The 23,963-nt window shown below is 39.6% G+C and overlaps 1 protein-coding gene across 1 annotated transcript in view; it reads left to right on the top strand.

Annotated features, from left to right (window-relative positions):
• erc1b (ELKS/RAB6-interacting/CAST family member 1b) overlaps positions 1-23,963 on the top strand; it is a 394,538-nt gene that overhangs the window by 100,464 nt on the left and 270,111 nt on the right. Inside the window, exon 14 of the mRNA XM_055650144.1 lies at positions 18,413-18,544. Coding sequence (XP_055506119.1) covers positions 18,413-18,544 — 132 coding nt within the window. The remainder of the gene's footprint in view (positions 1-18,412; positions 18,545-23,963) is intronic.

Raw genomic sequence — 23,963 nt, 5'->3', positions numbered from 1 at the left:
TTAAGGGAAGATTAACATTTTTAAATAGCCTAAGTGTCCAAAGATTATTCACAAATAATTCACAATATAACATGATTTTTATATCTAATTTACATTAATTTATAGGCCAAATGGAAGGAATTTAGTGTTCAATTGCTGTAAATAAATGCCCATTTAAATCGGCTTTCTAGTGGGTTCCTGTGAACGCGCTGGTTTAGAACGTTCACATCGCGCTGGATTAGTGCCCTCAAATGCCGAGAAAAATACTGCGGGATATAAAAAGCCCAAAATGAACTACTCGCTATAGATAACTTTATATACAGGGTTATATACATGCCCCATTTAATGTAAAAATAAGGTACATAGCTTTAATTGTTTGCTTTATAAAACCCTGGGGCTGCGAGAGATTGCGGAGTGAGAGAGTAATTTTAAAACTATTCTAATTATTACTCGAGGCCTATAAAACTAATAATACCTTTTGCGACCGGGTCTTGCAGCGATTTTTCGTTAATGATTTACTAGGCTGAACATCTGCGATTGGAACAGCCTAGTAAAAATCTCGTTTTAAACCCGCCCCCCCCAAACAGCGCCAAAATCGCGGACATGGCTTTGGGCAGATTCCCAATGACGATTCAGGTAGGTTTTGTAACATACCTACTTTGATTATGTTGAAGACTAGCTTCAACTAGCTTCGGGAAAATTGGACACCGAATAGTGGAGAGTGAAGTTGACCTCCTTCGATCTCCTTCAACCTCCCTTCGACTATGTTGAAGACTGTCTACGACTACCTGCGACTACCTTTGATTACCTTCGACTACCCTCGATTACCTACGAATAACATGCCGACCTACTTCGACTAAACCTACGAGTAAAAGAAAATATCGATTTTTTTTTCCATGGCGCCCTTTTTTTAACTCGTGGGCATTTTTCAGCATGTTGAAAAATACGTCGCGATCTAGCTGAGTTATGCATTCTTTTAGTCTTAGGCACTGTTGGCCTCTGACTTGGACCTTACTCCCAGAATTATCTTATGTACTAGTTACGATACTTACGGGTGTTCATTTTACAACGCTGGATCTTTTATGGTTATTTGGCGATATCACTGCATCTGTTGACTCCATGAATCACCTTTTGACCCCAGGAAAACATGATTTTTTATCTTATCTATGGCTAAAACAGAGAACCACTTGAATATGCAGTTGTTTCAGAATCCAAGTGTTTAATTATTCCTGTTTATGTTTGAGAATTATACATTTTATTTTATTTTAATGCATTCTTGTTTCCCAATACAGTTCTCTGTCTTAGGTTTCAAATTCAGAATACCAATGTAAGACCAAGCAACATACATATGGGAAATATAGACATCAGAGGAGACTATTTTGTCTTGGGCTATTGTTGAGAATTGAAGATAACTTGTGCCTCTTCTAGTACTGTCGATCTGAGGTAGCTCTTGAGGCAAAAACCATAAACTCTGCCTGAGGTGGAGCTTCATGGAGTGCGTGGGTATAATGGGAGGTGGTACTTTATCCATTTTGAGCAATCATGGACCAGAGATTTGATATCTTTGACTTCCTCAGTCGTCCTGCTAATTTCTTGGCGTGATGGACCTCAGAGTAACGTGCTTGTTTTGCAATTTTGTGTACGTGAATAACGTGATATGCCCTTCAGAATTGGCAGAATAATCGGAACCTTACTGCTGGGGATGTTGGCTTGGCAGTTTAGTGGTACGACATAGAATAATTCTTATAGGAAACACAGTGGAATTGAAATGAAATGAACAGACTTGCATCGACATTCAATAACACAATCCTGATTGTTTTTTTTAATCTGAATTGGAAATTGATTTGTTTTTTCTACTGTGGGATACAATAATGAACATGATCATGTTGTTTCATGTCACTTTAGTAATTTGACCAGGTACTGGCTGAATGGGTATCTTTGCTCCCCTGATGCAATTTCCACGCCAGGAGCAAACGGGGTGATATTCCCCAGGGCCACTTCTTTTGCAAATTTACAAGGAAACTTTGACTAAAGTGCCTTAGAGTAGACACCGTAGGGTATTCCAAGAACAACCGTGTATTTCCAACGATGGACTTAAGATACCTGTTGGATAAGTTGATAAGATTAAGCCATTCCCTCCCTCTCCTCTCCTTGCTGCATTGACCACCATCCCTCCCATTTTGATTTGAATCCACGCTAACCATGATTCCAGTATCCTGAAACAAATCAAAATCAAAATCTTGGACTCAATCTGCCTCTTCTCAAGAGCCTGAGTTACAGAGTTCGCTGAGCCAGATGCCTGCGGCTTCCCGTGTCTGACCACAAGAATCTCTAAACTGCCACTCCCATTCCCACACTTCCCAAACCCTCTGATCCAGTCACACATAGCACAGCACAGCACAACCTGTACAAGTTGCAACTACCATAAGAACGGCATCAACTTTAACCTTTAACCTCTTTGGTATCTATTATTGAGATTTACCTTGAGCATGTGATCATTGGCCATCTGAAACCCAGCCAGAGGACAGAATGATGTAGTGACTAATGAAGTTGGGTGCAGCTGAAGTTTGGGTACACTGGATTCCCATACCCCTACAATTAAAATTGCAATGGCTCAAAGTGCCATTTCCTCTGGAGACGTAAAGGCATCTGAAGATGTGCTATGTGCTCTCTGCCAAGTCTTTGTTTTTTGTGTGCTATTAAATAGATTTTATGCAATTAGTTTCTAGTTTCTGGCATTGCTGTCATTAACCTTAATTTTACAGTTAATTGCTGCAAAGCACTGCAAATTTAATAGGAATAGAAAATCACTTTTAAGTTCCAGATACAATCCAATTCACAGAACAATGTAAATAAATCTTAAGCAATTTTTATATAATATTTGCTATCTTAGACAGGCCATTATTAATCTTGTTTTTCCAAAATTGCCAATTTCATTGCTGGTATTACCAAACCAAAGATGAAAACCAATGTTTTTTTTGCATTGTGATTCTCAAATATGCTTTTGCTGATGAAGCTTTAAACAGGGCACTTTGAACCGAGACATAACTGCATAATGTCACAATGAACCCAGGCAGAAAGATAGAAAGTCGTTCTAGATTGAGAACCGTGCCTTAAAAGGCAATGTTGCATTGGCATGGATTAGTTCACAAAAGATTGAGGAAGAAATGCAAGAAAGTATGTTTAATTACAGATTGCTATTAAACAAAGGGATTACTGGCAGATTGCTGTAAATGTCAGTCTGATTTTGGTATTAATTTACTGCATTAAACAGCAATTAAATGTCACCAGGTGCAACAGTAAAAAACAAATGTTAAGAGAAGATGTTACAACTGTTTAATGGAGAGAGACGGAGACAGTGAGTTTAGAGAGAGAACATTAATTAATTTAAAATTAGCAGTAGAACTTTTGGTTGTTGCACATAGTAGAAACAAAAGCAGGTAATAGCTGTTTGCCCTCTCCTACCTGCTATGTCTTTCAATAGTATCATGGTTGATCTTTTACATCAATGTCACTTTCCTGCATTAATCCCAATATCCCTTTTGTTCTCTTCATATCTAAACCAAAATATATCAATCTCATTCATGAATGTTCTCAGCATTGAGCTTTTATCTCTTAATCAGAGAATTTCAAAGATTCACTGTTCAGAAATTTCTGCTTATCTCTGCTTGGAATTCGAGAACTAACTGGCCAGGGGAAATATCAACTCTGCACCTATCCATCCAATATAAAACATAATGTTTGGATACTTTCACATTATGAAATTCAACTCCTAAAGTGCGGGGACGGCAAACCTGTTCAAGTTACAACTACCATCGGTGTTACATCTATCAGTGTCCGAAGAAGGGTTTCGGCCCGAAACGTCATCCATTCCTTCTCTCCAGAGATGCTGCATGTCCCGCTAAGTTACTCCAGCATGTTGTGTCTATCTTCAGTGTTACCCATAACCTCTTTGGTTTATATTTTTGAGATTTACCTTGAATTGAATTAATGGACTTCCATGTGCAACTTAGCCTTTTGGAAATCGATGTACAATATTGTGTGCTTTCCATAGAAGATTGAATTGTTACAGTAGATCACGTCCTTGCCACATGGGAGCAATTTGACTTTCTTTAGGAACAGTGACATATCATCAGGGAACATTGACTACAAATCTGCCTCTTGTGAATAGCTTGCTTCCCTCGTTGAGTAGCACAATGCCATTTGTGAAAAAATGACTGGTCTCGATGGAAATAGCAGTGTTACTTATGAGCATCTTATATTTCCCCAGAAGCAAATATTTGCTGCAATTCAGCAACTAGTTGTTCTTTACAGCTAGATAAATACTTTAAATTGGCTCGTCAAAAGGGTGTAGTTGGCCTGAAGGTAAAATAAATAGCAAATCCCAAATATACATCATCAATAGTTCATCATTTAGATAAAAATGTATTTTTATGTCAATTACTATTACACTTTCTGTGCAACCTGGAAAAATACTATTCAAAAATGTATTACTGAACAAACTTGTTTATTATATTTCCCTGCAACATTAATAATATAATTTAGGGCAACAATCAGATGATTATTCCAATATGGCAACGTAATTCAGTCACATTTTCCTCAAAATGCATCCTGGGAAAATGTTTACCTTTTTAACCCGTGGAACTGAACTTTCTAATATCTGGATTTTTTTTCTATATTTCAGCATTAATTTTATCTTTATTTTAACAAAATCTTTGTATATTACAGCTATTACTTTGTTAGCTAAGTACATATTTTTCTGCCTATGCATGTGCTGTGCAATCATTTTCTTAAGACGCACCTTTTTTGTCTACCCCCGTTATTATGGATCCCTTTATAAGGGATTTTGTTTATAGCAAACGGAGCGTCCCCACTAATCGGACATTCCTGTCTCTTTAAGAACATCGACTGCTAGTTGCATTGTGGAGACCATTGAAACTGATAAGCAATTGCTTCGATCGATACTTCACTCTATTAAACAATGTACTAAACAGTCTTTAGTATTTTTAGCTTGCTGTATCAAAAATCCATTTTTAGCTGTTAAAGAGAACTTTGTGAACCCAGCTGGTTAGGCAGCGCCTTTGGAAGGAGAAATGGAGTTAATGTTTAAGGTCAATGTTCTTTTACCTTGAGCTGCAGGTGGGTAGTTGGACGTGGGAGTCTCACTTAGAACAGGACAAGATTTCTTCACACCGCCACCACAACTGTGTGGTGAGGAAGGTCCCACTGGGCTCTCAGTGATGGAGCTCCAGGATTCTGACTTGGTGTCTGGGCAGTGTTGTCAATGGGGGAAAAGGCCTTTACTCTGTTATAGTAGGCAATCAGCAATAACAGAAACCATTCTCCCTCCTTTGATTTTGATTTTAATTCCTACAAAAGCTCTCCTAACCTTCAAATGTAATTAAACCCCTTCATCTGCTTCGACAGGGAAATACCAAAAGATTTTTTAACTCTGTTGTATAATGCCAACATTAAAAGGCTTGTCCCACTTGGGCCGTCATTTACGCGACAAGCCGGTAGTGACTGACGCACGACGGTCACGCGCGTTATCATACGTCCGCACAGCTGCCTGGAGCGCGTGACGTCATATGAAGATGGACACAAAATGTAGGAGTAACTCAGCGGGACCGGCAGCATCTCTGGAGAGAAGGAATGGATGATGTTTCGGGTCGAGACCCTTCTTCAATCTGAAGAAGGGTCTCCACCCGAAAGGTCACCCATTGCTTCTCTCCAGAGATGCTGCCGGCACCGCTGAGTTACTCCAGCATTTTGTGTCTATCTCCAATCGTCTTGGCCCCCCCTCTTCGAGTAGGAGTGGGGGCGGATCCGGATCTGCAACGGCCGTGAGCCCCAGGCCGAGCTCGGTGATCATTTGCCTGCTTCTGCTGCTGTTGGAGGTGAGACGTTGCGTCGCACCAGGGTCTTGGGCCTGTCCCACTTTGATCGTCAGTTACACGACAGGCTGGTGGCGCGCGAAGATTTCATTCAGGACGAAGTTCACATTCCTCCACGCCACTCCACACTCCTCCACACCACTCCATGCGCCCGTCCCCTGCTACCCACAGGCTAGCAGGTCGCGTAAATGGCATGCGAATGACAGCCAAGTGGGACAGGCCTTTAAGACTCCTCGCATCTTGTCTTTTGGGAGACACGATCATGGCGTCTACAAAAGGCAGAGGTCCCAAGGGAAATTATTGAACATTTTCGGAGCTTTTCTCCTTGAAGAACATGATGTTAGTGAGAAGTTGCTCAATGGAAGCTTTGGGAAATGAAGGGAACTGTGAAGGTAATCCATGGTTTTGAGATGCAGGATACTTAACTGTCACTCAGAAACATAGTTTCCAGATGACGTTGAGTTTTCAACCTCTCACTTCTGAGGTCTGAGGTTCCCACCTGCTTAAAAAGGGCATCAATAATACTGGTGCCCAAGAAGAGCAAGGTGACGTGCCTCAATGACTATCGACCAGTGACACTAACGTCTGTGTTGATGAAGTGCTTTGAGAGGTTGATTATGCCACATATCAACTCCTATCTCGATAAGAACCTCGACCCACTGTAGTTCGCTTACCGCCACAACAGATCAACGGTGGATGCGAGCTCACTGGCTCTCCACTCCACTCTGGATCACTTGGACAACAAAAACTCATATGTCAGGCTGTTATTCATTGATTACAGCTCGGCATTTAATACAATCATCCCCTCCAAGCTGGTTACCAAATTTTCAGAACTGGGTCTCTGCGCATCCCTCTGCAATTGGATCCTCGACTTCCTCATCCACAGACCACAGTCTGTCCGTTTAGGTGGAAATGTGTCATCCTCGATAACAATCAGCATGGGAGCACCTCAAGACTACATGCTCAGCCCTTTGCTTTACTCACTCTATACTCATGACTGTGTAGCCGGACATAGTGCGAACTCCATCATCAAGTTCGCCGACGACACCACTGTTGTGGGATGAATCACTGATGGTGACGAGTCAGAGAATAAAAGTGAGATCGACCGATTGACCAAATGATGCCAGCACAATAACCTGGCTCTCAACACCAGCAAAATTTAGGAACTGATTGTGGACTTTGGAAGGGGTAGGATGGGGACCCACAATCCTGTTTATATCAACAGGACGATGGTGGAAAGGGTCAAGAACTTCAAATTCCTGGGCGTGCATATTTTCGAAGATCTTTCTTGGTCCCAGCTCACTGATGCAATTATAAAGAAAGCACATCAGCGCCTCAATTTCCTGAGAAGATTACGGAAAGTCGGTATGTCAAAGAGGACTCTCTCAAACTTCTACAGGTGCACTGTAGAGAGCATGCTAACTGGTTGTATCGTGGCTTGGTTCGGCAACTTGTGCGTCCAGGAGCCGAAAATAATGCAGAAAGTTGTGACCACTGCCCAGTCCATCATTGGCTCTGACCTCCCCATCATCGAAGGGATCTATTGCAATCGCTGCCTCAAAAAGCCTGCCAACATCATCAAGGACCCACACCATCCTGGCCACAAACTCATCTCTCCGCTGCCATCAGGTAGAAGGTACAGGATCCTGAAATCTGGTACATCCAGGTTCAGGAACAGCTACTTCCCCACAGCCATTAGGCTATTAAACTTGCCATCAAACAAACTATGAACTATAACAGCCTATTGCACTTTATCTGTTTATTTACGTATATGTGTATATATATATATATATATATATATATATATATATATATATATACACATATACATATATATATATATATATATACACATATACATATATACATATATATATATATACACACACACATATACATATACACACATATATATATATACACATATATATACACACACACATATATATATACATATATACACACATATACATATATACATATATATATACACATATATATATATATATATATATATATATATATACATATATATAATATATATATATATGGCCTATGCTATATTGACACACTGAACTGTTCTATATTTATGCGTACTATATTCTGTGTGCTGCAGCAAGCAAGAATTTCATTGTCCTATCTGGGACACATGACAATAAACGCTCTTGACTTAACTTGACTTGAGTTTCCCTGATGGTCAGTGACTGACTTTGTGATGCAATAATTACACAATTTATCATTGTGAAAAGAACTAAGACTGAACATAGAGAAAACCATCTAAATGTTTTACCCTGTGAGTAGTACTTTCTTGAAGATCCTGATGTCAAACTAGAAATATTTATTTTAATTTATTCAAGGCATAATTAGTTGATTGTTTTAGCAGTTTTGAAAACTGTTTCAAAAGCTGCAGTTGGGATTTATTGCCTCATGTCTGCAAAAATCATTCTATATAAATAAGTGGTCCGAAACATTTCTTTATGATCTGATGTGATATTAAATATGGTAATGAAAGAACTCTAATCATGGAAAAGAACTTGAGCAACCCCCAGCTGGTCTATTAAAGTGTTTAAATTGGAATGCAGCCACCTGAGAGATGGGTGGTGGAATGGTAGCCTTGGGCAAGCCAGCTGGAGGACTGGTGCCTCTGCTTCTGATATTATATGTCAGTACGACCCACTTTCTAGAGCAGCACATAAATGCAAGCAGCATCTAAAATCTAAGAGAAACTGTATTCACTGCAGAGTGAAACCTCAAGTTGCACAGAGGATATTTTGCTGAAAATCCTTGTGTAAATTGAAACCATATTACTTCAGGTAGTGTGTGAATAGGAATTCAGTAACAAGATGTGATAATCTTTTATAATAAAATAAAAAGATGTTTAATGAGAGAAACCTTCTGAAAATCTTCTTTCACAAAAGTGAATTGAGCGTGTTGGAAGGGGAACTGTCTAGCCAAGGAGACGGGGAGACACCAACTTTCACCTCGTCCAACAGGAAGAGAAGGAAGAGAAGAAAGAGACTTGGTTTCGGCGGCAAGTCAGTCAGCCACTGCCAGTCCCCAGCAATGGCCACATTCATTATGCCAACCAGGATAGATCAGCCTTGCATCAGCAATGACCATTAACACAGAAGCACCTCAAGGCTGTATACTCTGACCCCTGCACTACTCTCTCTATGATCATGACTGCGTAGCCAGACACAGCTCCAATGCCGTCTTTAAGAGCTAAATGGGGCTCTTAAAGATAGCGGAGTCAGGGGATATGGGGAGAAGGCAGGAACGGGATACTGATTGGGGATGATCAGCCATGATCACATTGAATGGCGGTCCTGGCTCGAAGGGCCGAATGGCCTACTCCTGCACCTATTGTCTATTTAAATTCACCAACTATACCATCGGTGCTAAGCGAATAACGATACCATCGGTGCGAAGCGATGCGGCAGAGTATAGGAGAGAGGTGGATAACCAGTTTGAATGTGTTGTTTGAATGTTGCCAGAACAACATTCTTGCTCTCAATGTTATCAAGATGGACCAGCCGATTGTTGGCTTGAGGAGGGGAAAAACTAGGAAGTATGAGCCTGTCTTAATCGATGGGTTGGCTATGGAGAGAGTCAACAAGCAAGTTTCTGGACGTGCAAATCTGTAAAGATTTGTCCTGAGCTCAGCACATCAATGCAATCACAAATTTCAGCAAGGCCTCTACTTCCTTAGAAGATTGAGGAGAACTGGCATGTCACCAAATATTCTATCAAAACTCTACAGGTGTATGTTGGAGAGCATACTGACTGGTTGCATCATAGCCTGGTTCGGTACTTCAAATGTTCAGGAATGAAGGAGGCAATAGAAAGTGGTGGAACTTGCTCGGTCCATCACAAGTCCAACTCCTCCCCACCATCGAAGGGATCAACATGACACACTGCGTCAAAAAAGCAACTAATATCATCAAAGACCCACATACTCTCATCGCGCTGCTACCATTGGCAAGAAGATACTTGAGTCGTAGATTATGAAATAAATGTTCTAGGGTATGAGTCTTTTGGGGCTGGAGGGGTTCTTCAATGCTAATAATTACATCTATTGTTAAATGACAACTTCATGGCAAATTCAACAAAGCTTCATATTTTTGCTCCAGGTTTCAGCAACTGAATCATCTTGTGTCATGATATCTTCACTCTCTATTTTCCAGTGAGTAAAATTTTGAAGCTGAGAACAGTTCACTGATTCTTTGTCGATGACTTGGTGAAGAATGCATCAGCATATTCTGCGGAAGAGTAGTGAATTATTAACAGCAACTTCTGGATTTTCCCACTTAACTGCTTGGTCTACAATGATGGCTCCCAACCAAGTGTGTGCAACCCAATGGAGCTGTGACTGCGCCAAAGATTATGTTTTTAATAAGACTGAAGTAATTTAGTTTGAAATTTCATTCAAAAGTACAAACAAATAAAAATGCACTTGGCATACAGCTGCTCTGGTTGTAATGCTGTTAACAGTTCCTAAGGTAGACCCAATTCCTTAAAAAGAATGGCCCCTGATGTCATTGAGTATTTATGGAGGGCTCCTGTTTATTAGGTTATGAATAAGTGGGCTTTTCATTCACAAAAGTTGGGTGTCATTGGTTTAGAAGCTGCTGTTAGATTATTTACAACCTCTCCGTTATTCTCATCGCACATTTAAGGGACATTGTGTTGCTGGCTAAAAATTGAAAGCACTGAAGTGGTGCAATAATATTTTTGCAGTAAATCATAGAGGTGAGTGTATGTTGTTTTTGCTGTAGCAGCATGTGGCATGATTTGGTTAACCTCATAGCAATGCAAGATAGGTTTAAAAAGAATTGGAAAAAGGTTCCTGTGTTATTGTCAGCTTGTCTGAGCAATGCTGCAGAAATGGAAGCGGAAACAAGCATAAATAATAGCAGATTTTTTGAATATGTCGTGTTCAAAAACAAACAGGATTTTATCGGATGGTTAGGATATTCCAAAGTGGAAGGAAACTGAATGGTTCGGTTTGTACTGTTTTTATATATACAGTATATAGATATCAAAATATATACTATATTTTTATTTATTCCACATATGGAAAGTGGAATAAATATACAAAAGAGTGATATTACCCCACTGGAAAGAGACTCAAGAGTCCGAGTCTAGGAAAAGGTGTACCCGAGCCTTCACTCCAACCGTGAGTTCCCTCAAAGCCACAACATGACTTCCAGCAATGACTGGATCCAGTGGCGACCTCGGATTTGAGTTACTGAAGTGTGGAATTAACTAGCACTGTTTCGGCAGGGCACAAGACTCTTGAAATTATCGTGCTTAAGACACATTGAAGTGAAAAATCTCATGATCAAAGACACAAGGATTTGCAGGAGATATACCAGTGAAAATGGTACCAGGATACGTTGGTATAATGCTGCAGCTTTTGTGGGCTGATGAATTTCTAACAGATTACACCAGTCTGATTAGCACTTCAAGTTTTAAATTGGTAAATTCTTAACTAATTTAGTTGAATGCATTTAGAGTATTTTTAATCTTAGTGAAATATCAACAATTTTTTCCCTCAACATTGGCAATTGAAGTTCTCTATTATCAATGTGTGAATAAATTGCTGTGTTACAATCATTTATTTACTTAATCGGTTCTGATATCTAACCATTTTTTTGATCTGTGCCATGTAATGATGTGGAATAAAGGGCATAGATTACTAATAAAGGGCATACATTGCAGGTCACTATGCTGGTCTTAGGATATTTGTTACTTTAGTTTTGGCTCTACCATAACCACTCAGCTCCAGTATTTAATCCAACCTTGAACGAAATAATTCACTGGTATCAAATTTCAAAACATGAAGTGAGTATGAACTGCCCTTGACACCAAAACAATGTTCAAATGAGTGTGACGTTTGGGAGACCAAGTAAAACTCATTAACAGAAACCAGGACAAAACTCTGCAATGGCTGAAGACGTAACCTGACATTTAAGTTGTTGTTGACGGCCTATCCTCTTAGTCTAATGTGCATGTATGATTTCCTCAGGCCAATCTGTCAGATCCAACCCACTCTAGCTGCTTTATAAATACATTTTCATTAGGCCAGAAATGGGCCGAACTTTGATAATTACATTGTTGCCAGCTCCTGCCACCATTTCTTAGATCGTGAAATAACCCAGGTCCATCCAAATATTGTTGATAAGTGTCAAGATGATAATCTGAGAGAATATAGTAAATCACATAGTAATGCGGTGGGTGCACTTTCAATGAACTAATTTTTGGGCAACACTTGTGCTGTAAATTCTGATGTGATATATCATTGTTATTGATGACATAATTGTGAGAAATTAGTTTAGATGGAATTCTATAGCTGACTGAACTTGCCAAATTTTTATTTTCTAAAATAGGAAATGTCTATTAGTGGATTTTGTCATTTTAATATTGCATATATTTATAATACATCATCAGAAGAATATCTTCCAGTCTTAATTTATGATGAGTGTTTGACGGCACTGGGCCTGTACTTGCTGGAGTTTTGAAGGATGAGGGGAAACCTCTTTGAAACTTACCGAATTGTGAAAGGCTTGGATAGAGTGGATGTGGAGAGGATGTTTCCACTATTGGTATAGTCTAGAACCATAGGTTATAGAACCATAGAATTAAAGGACGTTCTTTTAGGAAGGAGATGAGGAGGAATTTCTTTAGTCAGAGGGTGGTGATGTTGTGACATTAATTGCCACAGAAGGCTTTGGAGGCCAAGTAAATGGATATTTTTAAGGCAGAGATAGACAGATTGTTGATTAGTACGGGTGTCAAGGGTTATGGCGAGAAGGCAGGAGAATGAGGTGGGGAGGAAGAGATAGATCAGCCATGATTGAACGGTGGAGCAGACTTGATGGGGCGAATGGCCTAATTCTGCTCCTATCACTTATGACCTTATGGTGTCACAGGCACAGACTTTTTTTTAAAAAGAGTATTCTGTGAAATAATGGAATGTTGAATTGACTCAGATAGGGAATGTTGAATTGACTCAGTTTTGACAAATAAAAAAATATATATAACCATATAACCATATAACAATTACAGCACGGAAACAGGCCATCTCGGCCCTACAAGTCCATGCCGAACAAATTTTTTCCCCTTAGTCCCACCTGCCTGCATTCGTACCATAACCCTCCATTCCCTTCTCATCCATATGCCTATCCAATTTATTTTTAAATGATACTAATGAACCTGCCTCCACCACTTCCACTGGGAGCTCATTCCACACCGCCACCACTCTCTGCGTAAAGAAGTTCCCCCTCATATTACCCCTAAACTTCTGTCCCTTAATTCTGAATTTGAAGGGTTGTGTTAGTAAAACTCAATTTTTAAGTATGGACTTTGTTTTACAGATACATTTGAGAAGGAGAAAAGTTTATGTCTGCACACAATGACCCCAAACTACCCGCCGGGAAGGGATTAATCATTCTGTGCTAGTTGCAGTCATAGATCTTTTCATAAATGGATTCAACAGAAAAATAATTTCAGCAGAGGGAGGGGGTGAGCAAACATATGACAGGTTAAAAAGCAAATTGTTGTGCTGCCTATTTTACCAGCAAATAATGGTGTTTGAAATCAATCATTAAACATTTTATTAACTTTAGGTCCTTCCCCTCACTTTAAGAAGCCCGAACAAGTGATTTAACTCAATATGAAAGGAAATTACTAGTAGTCAAGATTTATATCTTGGTCTGCAATTGAAAATGTCCTACTGTGAAGGGAATGTTATGAAAGTTGACTACCCACAGTAGTCTGACTATCAAGTTTCAGCCATGACAGTTCACACCCTGCAGTGTGAAAAAGGAGCAGAGGTGCTGGCAGTTCCATATGTCTTCATCTAGTTAAAAGCAGACATAAAAATATTGCATTCAGATGCGAGGCTCACTAATCTACATACATAGTGAAATTAGCGCAGTTGGAAGTATATAGAATCATTATTGTTCATACTTTTCTTATTTAAAAACTGCATACTGCCAATTTTAAAATTATAAAACCTTGTCCTAGTGCTGCTTTTTTGTTATTTTTAAAATATACACTGAAATTGTTAGCTGAAACTCATGATTTCAATAATCCATGGTGTTCAAAGCAGCTCATGTAAAGTAGCACAGAGGATTTGTCTGTTACACCTGATTTGACGGCATGATTGTCAATCCATGAGAGGGAATGCAAAGCTTTTAACCGTGTTGGGGTGAAATTGTCTTTGTATCTGAGCACTATGCCTTGAGATGTGTGGAGCTTAGCTCAACAAATTAGACGGGATACCAGTTTAATACCATAATTTCCACAAGAGCTTTTAGCAAGCTCTTGAAGCACACAACAGGCAGGTTATTTGTTATAAGCGCTACCATTTCCAAAATCCACAGACAAACCAAAGGAGTATCTTAATCTTGGTTAGTGAGGCATGATTCTAAATGAATTTTTAAAAAATCCCAACATTTGCTTTTAAACGAATAATGAATAGTTTGCAGCTCAATTTCTGCTGATGTAGTTGGGAATACCTTTGCAACTTTCTGTATCTGCTAAAGTTTGAATATTCTGCTGGTGCCGGTGTGGCTGGCTTTGATTTACTTTTCTGTTTATTTCAATATTTTTGCTGAACAAGTTGCTTCTCCGCATGGGTTGCCCATTAGACCTTCCGTGAGTAATTAAAATTGGAAGCATGAGGAGAGCAAAAATATTTGAAGGTGCAGGATAACGAGAGATAGAAAGACGCTCAGCAGGAGCTTTAAGATCTTTAAAAAATCATCCTGTTACCTCAAATTAACCGAGACCGATGCTTAAGATATTTTCACTTTCCAAAAGAAACTGACTGAATTGTAACAACCACAAATGTAACCTCAAAGCAAAACATGAATAAAATGACATTCGTGACAGTAATCGGGGATACCTGTGCAATCAAGGGGGGGGACAACATCGTTCTGTTACCTTTCTGTTCAAAGCGAGGATCTAATACATTGAGCTCGTCGGGGATAGAAATGTTGTTGCCAGTGTACTGCTCAACTTCATTTTGTAGCCCATTATAGCATGCAACCCTTCCACATTCGATGGGTGTCTGTGAAATTTCCTACTGATGATCTAGCAAATATGTGATTGCAACTCTGCATTTCTTTCTTTCTTTCTTTTGCTGTTCTTTATTCATCTCTATTTCTAGTTTCACTTCACTCTTTCTGCATTCCGTACCAAAGGGTCATAGGAATGAAATTCTCTGTGTATCCTTGATTTAGAGAGACAAGAAACGGCAGATGCTAGAATTTTGAGCAACAAACAAAATGCTGGAAGAACTCAATGGTTCAGGCAGCATCTGTGGAAGATGGCGTTTCAGGCTGCAACCCATTGATTGGAATGGGCGGGGGGAGAAAGCTTGGTGGGCAAAGATCATTCCCTTTGCAAATCCTTGATTAGCTCATCCCTTCCCAGCCAACCCGCCCCCACTCCAAGCACTTTCCCCTACGACCGCAAGTAATGTAACACCTGTCCCAGCGCCTCCTCTCTCATTTCCATCCAGGGATTGCAATAGCCCTTCCAGGTGAGACAGAGGTTCCCATGTACTGTACCTCTTACATCCTCATCTACTGGTTTTGGTGCTCCCGATGTGGTTGCCTTTACGTTGGCGAGTCCAAGTGTAGACTAGCAGTTACTCAAAAAATATCTGCAGCTGTTTACAAATTCTAACCGCAAATTAGATCATCTATATTCTCTCTGTTATCTCTGACTTTGTTCTGAACCTGGGATTTCTGATGGTGGAATGTGCTGTCAAAGTGAAGAACCCTGTTCTGAAGCACAGGACCATCAGTATCACTGAAAGGAGCTATTTATTTTATCCTTGTTTGGCTTGGTTTTTTGCTCTCAGTTGCAGCACTACAACCACTGGGTCTCTTGCTATCAAGTTAACTTTGGAGAGCTGCGATTTTTCCACAGTTAACTAGATATCATCTAACAAGATCAATTGAAAATTCTGCAGGTATAAAGGCAAATCCTGGTTGCATTACATGTCCCATACTAGATGCCTATCATTTAAGCTGTACGGTGTTAACTACTCTTCCTATTTTATTTCTTGGATTTTAATAAGTCTCGAGTTTGGGATTTTGAAGCATCGGCTTTTTTGTGATAGTGTCTTCTTGCACTGATTTTTAAGTTTGCTTTTAATGGTTGGGTGATGCTTGCAAAATAAGCATTCCCCATGAAAAGTCAGTCTTATTTGTTGCCATCGTAGGTTTGGAATGCTGAAACTAAATGAGTGCCTCTAGTGGTATGTTATTTATAAATATGCAATCTGTGTGGAGCATAGATTTCTGCCTTGTTTCCACCATCATCTTTGCTTAAAATTATATTGATGTTTTAAATTAACAATGCAAGATTTGACATTGAGACAAAAGTCTGTAAATACTGACCTACTTATTAACTTCATATATTTAATGAATTATGTTGATTTAAATGAGGATGAATTAAAATGTAATTGTACTTGTTACAGTGCCCTCCATAATATTTGGGACAAAGACCCATCATTTATTTATTTGCTGCTGTACTCCACAATTTCAGATTTGTAATAGAAAAAAATCACATGTGGTTATAGTGCACATTGTCAGATTTTAATAGAGGCCATTTTTATACATTTTGCCATCACTCTGATATAAGTTAATCTTTGTTTCATCTGTCCACAAGTCCTTTTTCCAGAACTGTGGTTGCTCTTTTAAGTACTCCTTGGCAAAATGTAACCTAGCCATCCTATTTTTGTGGCTAACCAGTGGTTGGCATCTTGCAGTGTAGCCTCTATATTTCTGTTGATGAAGTCTTCTGCGGACAGTGGTCATTGACAAATCCACGCCTGACTCCTGAAGAGTGTTTTTAATCTGTCGGACAGGTGTTTGGGAGTTTTTCTTTATTATAGAGAGAATTCTTCTGTCATCAGTTGTGAAGGTTTTCCTTGGCCTGCCAGTCCCTTTGCGATTAGTAAGCTCAGCAGTGCTCTCTTGAATCTTGAATTAAGAAGAAAGAGGTTCAAGAGAGTTTATTGTCATGTGTCCCAGATAGGACAATGAAATTCTTGCTTTGCTTCAGCACAACAGAATATAGTAGGCATGAATACAGAACAGATATGTGTATCCATATACCATTGTATAAATATATACACACACTAATAAATAAACAGATAAAGTGTAAATAAACAGATAATGGGCTATTAATGTTCAGAGTTTTGTTCGAGTTGAGTTTAATAGCCTGATGGCTGTGGGGAAGTAGATATTCCTGAACCTGGTTGTTGCAGTCTTCAGGCTCCTGTACCTTCTACCTGAAGGTAGTGGGGAGATGAGCGTGTGGCCTGGATGGTGTGGGGCCTTGATGATGCTGCCAGCCTTTTTGAGGCAGTGACTGCGATAGATCCCCTCGATGGTTGCGAGGTCGGAGCCGATGATGGACTGGGCAGTGTTTACTACTTTTTGTAGTCTTTTCCGCTCCTGGGCGCTCAAGTTGCGGAACCAAGCCACGATGCAACTGGTCAGCATGCTCTCTACTGTGCACCTGTAGAAGTTAGAGAGAGTCCTCCTTGACATACCGACTCTCCATAATCTTCTCAGGAAGTAGAGGCGCTGATGTGCTTTCTTTATAATTGCATCAGTGTTCTCGGACCAGGAGGGATCTTCAGAGATGTGCACTCCCAGGAATTTGAAGCTCTTGACCCTTTCCACTGTTATAAACAGGACTGTGGGTCCCTATCCTACCTCTTCCAAAGTCCACAATCAGATCCTTGGTTTTGCTGGTGTTGAGGGCCAGGTTATTGTGCTGGCACCATTTGGTCAGTTAGTCGATCTCTCTTCTATACTCTGACTCGTCCCCATCAGTGATACATCCCACAACAGTGGTGTCGTCAGCGAACTTGATGATGTTCCAAACAGTTGATTTTGGTAAGCCTAAGGTTTGGCTGATGTCTCTAACAGTTTTATTCTTGTTCTCAGTCTCATATGGCGTCTTTGACTTTCATTGGCACAACTTTGGTCTTCATATTGATAAACAGCAATAAAACTTTCCAAAGGTGATGGAAAGACTGGAGGAAAGACTAGGTGCTGAGAGCTCTCTTCTTATACCTGCATTAAGGAGGCAATTAAACACACCTGAGCAATTACACACACCTGTGATGCCATGCGTCCCAAACATTATGGTGCCCTGAAATGGGGGGGACTGTATAAACATAGCTGTAATTTCTACATGGTGAAACCAAAATGTATAAAAATGGCCTTTAATAAATTCTGACAATGTGCACTTTAACCACATGTGATTGTTTCTGTTACAAATCTCAAATTGTGGAGTACAGAGGCAAATAAATAAATGTTGGGTCTTTGTCCCAAACATTATGGAGGGCACTGTACTTTTCCAGAAAATGGAAAGAAAATTCTGATAAATGGAGTATTTTGGGAACTGTTTGCCTCCATTGTAGATCTGAATTGAAAACTAATGCACTGAGTGAAACACTGCTATATAACAATAATTGGTCACCGCAATTCTTTTTCCCATTTCTGTAGGATACTTTACGACAAAAAGATGACCGTATTGAAGAATTAGAGGAGGCTTTACGAGAAAGTGTACAGATTACAGCAGAACGTGAGATGGTCTTGGCACAAGAAGAAGCTGCAAGGAATGATTCTGAGAAACAGGTTTGTAGCATGTGCTGCCCTCGGTTTCTTATTTTATGCATTTGCCATTCGTGGTTCTCTATAATGCAAGTAAAGTTTGAATAATAAAGAGCATTACTTTAGTTTTGATTTCACTTTAAGATGTAATTCTTGTTATACCATACAGAAAATACACAAAAATCTTGGTGAGATTTTGACCCAGAAATACTCAAAATCTTGGTGGCAGCAATACAATGAGCTTCAGGCCCAGCTTCAATACATTGATACAATGAACTTCAGGGCCTTTTTATTCTGTATTTGGTGAATGTAGTTTCTCAGATATAGACTAAAGTAAAATCTACCAAAAAATCTAAAGGAAAATCTTACCTAGGAAAATTTGAAAGGTAGAAAAGAAATATATTTGTGGGAAAGTATGAGCTTTGTTACTGCAATCAGTATCTTTGTTTGAGCAACCTGTTCTGTGTTAAATTCATTATCTCATGAACTTTGCTTTGATGCTGGTATCAACCATCTGTTCATTTTATATAATCATGGTATGGTCATGGTAATTAGTAAATCTAACCATGAAGACTTTACAGAATTGAGTCTACAGATTACAGTCTACTACAAACCCACTGATTCCCATGGCTAACCGGACTACACGTCTTCCCACCCTGCTTCCTGTATGGACTCTATCCCCTACTCCCAATTCCTCCGTCTATGCCGCATCTGCACCCAGGATGAGGTGTTCCAAACCAGGGCATCGGAGATGTCCTCATTCTTTAGGGAACGGAGGTTCCCCTCTTCGACTATAGATGAGGCTCTCACCAGGGTTTCCTCTATATCCCACAGCTCCGTTCTCACTCCCCATCCCCCTGGTAACAAGGACAGAGTCCACCTTGTTCTCATCTTACACCCCACCAGCCGTTGCATGCATATAATCCTCCGATATTTTCACTACCACCAATGGGATCCCACCACTGGCCACATCTTCCCATCTCCTCCCCTTTCTGCTTTCTGCAGAGACCGTTCCCTCCGTAACTCCCTAGTCAATTCGTCCATTCCCACCCAAACCACCCCCTCCCCTGGTACTTTCCCTTGCAACCGCAGGAAATGCTTACTTATCACTTTACCTCCCCCCTCGACTCCATCCAAGGACCAAAGCAGTCTTTCCTGGTGAGGTGAGGCAGAGGTTCACCTGTACCTCCTCCAACCTCATCTATTGCATCCGCTGTTCCAGGTGTCAGCTGCACTACATCGGTGAGACCAAGCGCAGGCTTGGCGATCGCTTCGCCCAACACCTCCGCTCAGTTCACAATAACCAACCTGGCTCAGCACTTCAACTCCCCCTCCCATTCTGAATCTGACCTTTCTATTCTGGGCCTCCTCCACGTAAATTGGAGGAACAGCACCTCGTATTTCGCATGAGTAGTTTACACCCCAGTGGTATAAACATTGACGTCTCCAATGCCAGGTTATCCTTTCTTTCCCCCTTTCTTCCCCTCCCCTTCCCAGCTCTCCCACAGCCTACTGTTTCCACCTCTTCCTTTCTTCCCCCCCTCCCCCCCCCCCCCCCCCCCCCCCATCAGTCTGAAGAAGGGTCTCGACCCGAAACGGCGTCTATTCCTTCGTTCGATAGATGCGGCCTCACCCACTGAGTTTCTCCAGCTTTTTTGTCTACTGAAGACTTTACAGTTGTTTTTTGATATTGTCTGATTTGAAAGTTAGTTGATCTAAGGAATTCAAAATGGAAGTCTATAATACAATTTGATTGGAAATACATGTAAACGTATTCTACAGTATTGAAATGTATTTATTTGATTGCAAAGATATTTCTGCATCTGAATCATAGCGAAATGTAATTTTGAATTTAATAGTGAATTCATCGAACATTGTTTCTTCACATTTCTACCTGATTATTTATTTGGTGTTACGATGAATACTTTCTTATCAACCAACAAGCTTTGTGGGAAAGGTAGGAGGAATGAAAAGAGTTAATGCCAAAGATCTTATAGCAGAGCTATAAGATCTTTGGTTAATGCTGTTGCAAGTCAAGAGTGAAGGCTGTTTAATTAAGTACTGACATCAGAACAATGATATTATTACTTGCAGCAACTTAACAGGCCCATATCCACAGAGCACATAGATAACCTTTTTTCAAATTCACTAAATTAATAACTGTAATACTAGTGCAATAACCAAAATGGTGCAATCAAAGATAGTTTGTAGAACGTCATTGTTGAGTTTAGTGGTGTGCAGTGTTCATGAGCCTGATGTTTGCTGGTAAGAAGCTATTGCTATCAGGAGGCTGATAATGTTTTGTTTGTGTATTGCATTGTACTGACAATTATTTAGTGAATTTTGTTCTGTGAACAATGTATTTTGCATACAAATTTATGTAAATAACTGTTCAGTTGGGATTTCTGATGCAGCAAGCAGTGCCATTACATGACTGGCAGTCACTATTATTATTCTCACTGTGTTTATCTTGATCATTATCTTGACCATTGTTGAATGTCATATCTGTCTATAAATTATTGTATGGTGGGCATCTATAACCTTGAGTGGTTGTGTTGTAGATATGCAGCAGGAAATGTGGTAGGATTTGTGGTGTTTTAATTTTCAAGTTATTTGGACTTGGTGGTTAAAGGGAGTGGTGCATTCTGGTTTAATTGCTCAAGATTTGTGTTGTGGAATTTTGGTGTGAGAGGGCATTTCCTACGTCTTGTGCTATAATGAGGGGTGTGTTAAGAGTCTTGTGTTTACGAGCAGGGTTTTGTTCTAAGTTCCATGTTGTCACGGTAGTAAGATGAGAGTTGCTGTAGTCCATGTTATACATGGTCCACCCTGCACTCGTCGTGTTCCAGTAGCTGAAGTAATGAATGTTTATGATGGTGGATTGTGTGCCAAACAAGTTGCTGCTTCATCCTTCATATTTTCCATTCTTTTGAGTTTTCATTCAGGCGAATGGAAAAATGTCCTTGCAGATTGTGAAATGACTGGAGAGTTAGGTTGTGGTGCTCACGAGAACAATAACATCCTATGCCTTTTCTTATATACACATTGCATACCCGTCTGGTTTTGTTTTTGGCCATGATGAAGCCTGAACGTTAATGTTGCGGAGATTGCGCAGTGGAATTCCCCTTAAATATCGGGAGTACATGTGATACTGGGGGACGGTGCTACCTGATTAGACTTGTTATCTATTCAGATCATTCACTCAGCATTTGTGGTTGAAGACATTTGTAAAGCCACATTTTTCATCTAAATGCTGGGCTCTCCCACCAGCATGGAAATATTCACGGGGACTTGTACCATGCTATTCAACTGTTCATATCATTGCTGTCGAGGTAAGGCAGGAATGAAAAATTATTCTGATTGTTCATTGTGTAATGCTTAGTTATAACATAGAGCAGTATAGCACAAGACTAGTTCCTTCGTCCCACGATTCCGTGCCAAACATGATGCCAATACCATCTGTTATCTACCTGCACATAACCCATATACCTCCTTTCCCTGCCTATCCAAAATTATCTTCATTAAGGCTCTTGCAAACTGCTCTCTTGCCTCTCAATAACCTGGAATAAACCCCATCAGTTTCTGGGTTTGTATCCATCTTAATGCTCTTACTTCTACCTATAGTTTCTTGTTGCTGCTGATGAAGTATGTCTGCTGTGTGAAGACAGGACAGTGTGGTAGTCATTCCTGCCATTACTATCATGGACATATATATCTATGGCAGTTAAATCGATGAGGATAAAGTCAAATTGGTATTTTCTGCCCCTGGCAAGAACTCAAGTCTTCAACTTCGGCCTTTAGAATTTGGCAAGCTCAGTTAGAATCTGGACTGCTGTGCCATCCTTGGTAATGGAAAAATATCATATGTTTGTCAGATTTCTATCACATATGGGCATTGCTGAGCAGGATGGCATTGTATGACAATCTGGTGGTTTCATTGTCACTTTCACTGATTTATTTTTATTCCAAATTATATAAATATTAAACTACCGCATTAGCTCTAACGCTGGGATTGGAACTGGAGATTATTAGTCCAGGCCTCTAGGTTATTAGTTTATTAACCTAACCATTATTCAATATGTTACTGTTTCTTATGAAAAGGACAGTCATATTGTTTAATTTTGTGAAAAAATGAAAGCCTGTCACTTTATGTTGGAGTGTGGAGAACATGATCAGAATATCGCAAGTTATAGAAACATAGAAAATAGGTGCAGGAGTAGGCCATTCGGCCCTTCGAGCCTGCACCGCCATTCAATATGATCATGGCTGATCATCCAACTCAGTATCCTCAGTATGTGCGATAGATGGTAATGAAACGTATTAAGAGCTGTGTGAACATGATTGAATCTTATCTGTAAGACCATTGTGAAGTGGATTTGTGAACATTTATTGATTAACACGATAGTGGCATTGAGAATGACGTTTATCAATTCTTATCGAACATCAAGTCATAAACAATTGATTTAAAAATAAAGATTTGGTGTTAACATTTTTATTTTAATATATATGTTTGGTGATAAAATATTTAAGGTTTGTTGAATTTGTTCTGATTTAAAGGTATTGAATTTATGGCAAGAATATTCTACTTAAAATGATAAAACTCTTTCTTAAAATGTATTCTGGATTCTACATTTCTGGCTAGAGCCTACATATCTCAGTAGGCAAGTGAACTATCCAAATATTTTGCTAAAATATAAGTAACGGGTGATTACTAAATGCGTGATTTATATGTAAATAGTTGCAGAATAATAGAATTTGCAGTTATTGTTGGTTTTTAGTATCGGTACTTTTTTCTCATCTAGTAAATACTTTGCATGCTTTTCTTTCTTCTATTATGCTGCACTTTGCTCGTGCGAAGCACATTATTGAGAGTTTGCATGAGTGCAACAACTTTGGCTTTAAATGGTCCAAGGTATGGGAATCATTTTTTAAAATCTGATTCATTTTCAATATTCCATTTTTCTTTTAACCTACACAAAAAACAAAAAAATCATTGTTGTGTCTGGTTTCCGTTCTATTTGTATCTGTCGTACATTGGAGTGAATGCTGTGCTTATTTGTTCAAAATCCAAGTTGTTGCAGAAACTATCAAGATCCATATAATATGTTTATTTTTAACTTGCATCAGAGGCAAGAGAGATGATAGGAATATTGCAGATTATGTGGTACTTTAGCTGGTAAATTAACTGGGTTAAGAAGTATGCGATTGTCTGACATTTGAGTCACACTAACCACTAGGGCAAGACACACAGACTAGTGTACCAATAGCTGAAGTAGCTGAAGTACCTGACCGAGAATGTGGAATGGTTGGTATTTTTGTAAGTTGGCATAGCCACCAGTGGATTTCCATCAGCCTTTTAAAAATAATTGGAAGTATGGATCTTCGTCGGCCTTCATTCACCATTGTAAGGACATCACTTCATGGGGAAATATAGCTGGGATAA

Source organism: Leucoraja erinacea, chromosome 19 (assembly GCF_028641065.1).
Source record: "Leucoraja erinacea ecotype New England chromosome 19, Leri_hhj_1, whole genome shotgun sequence".
Lineage (NCBI taxonomy): Eukaryota > Metazoa > Chordata > Chondrichthyes > Rajiformes > Rajidae > Leucoraja > Leucoraja erinaceus.
This window is presented reverse-complemented; position numbering and strand designations above follow the sequence as displayed.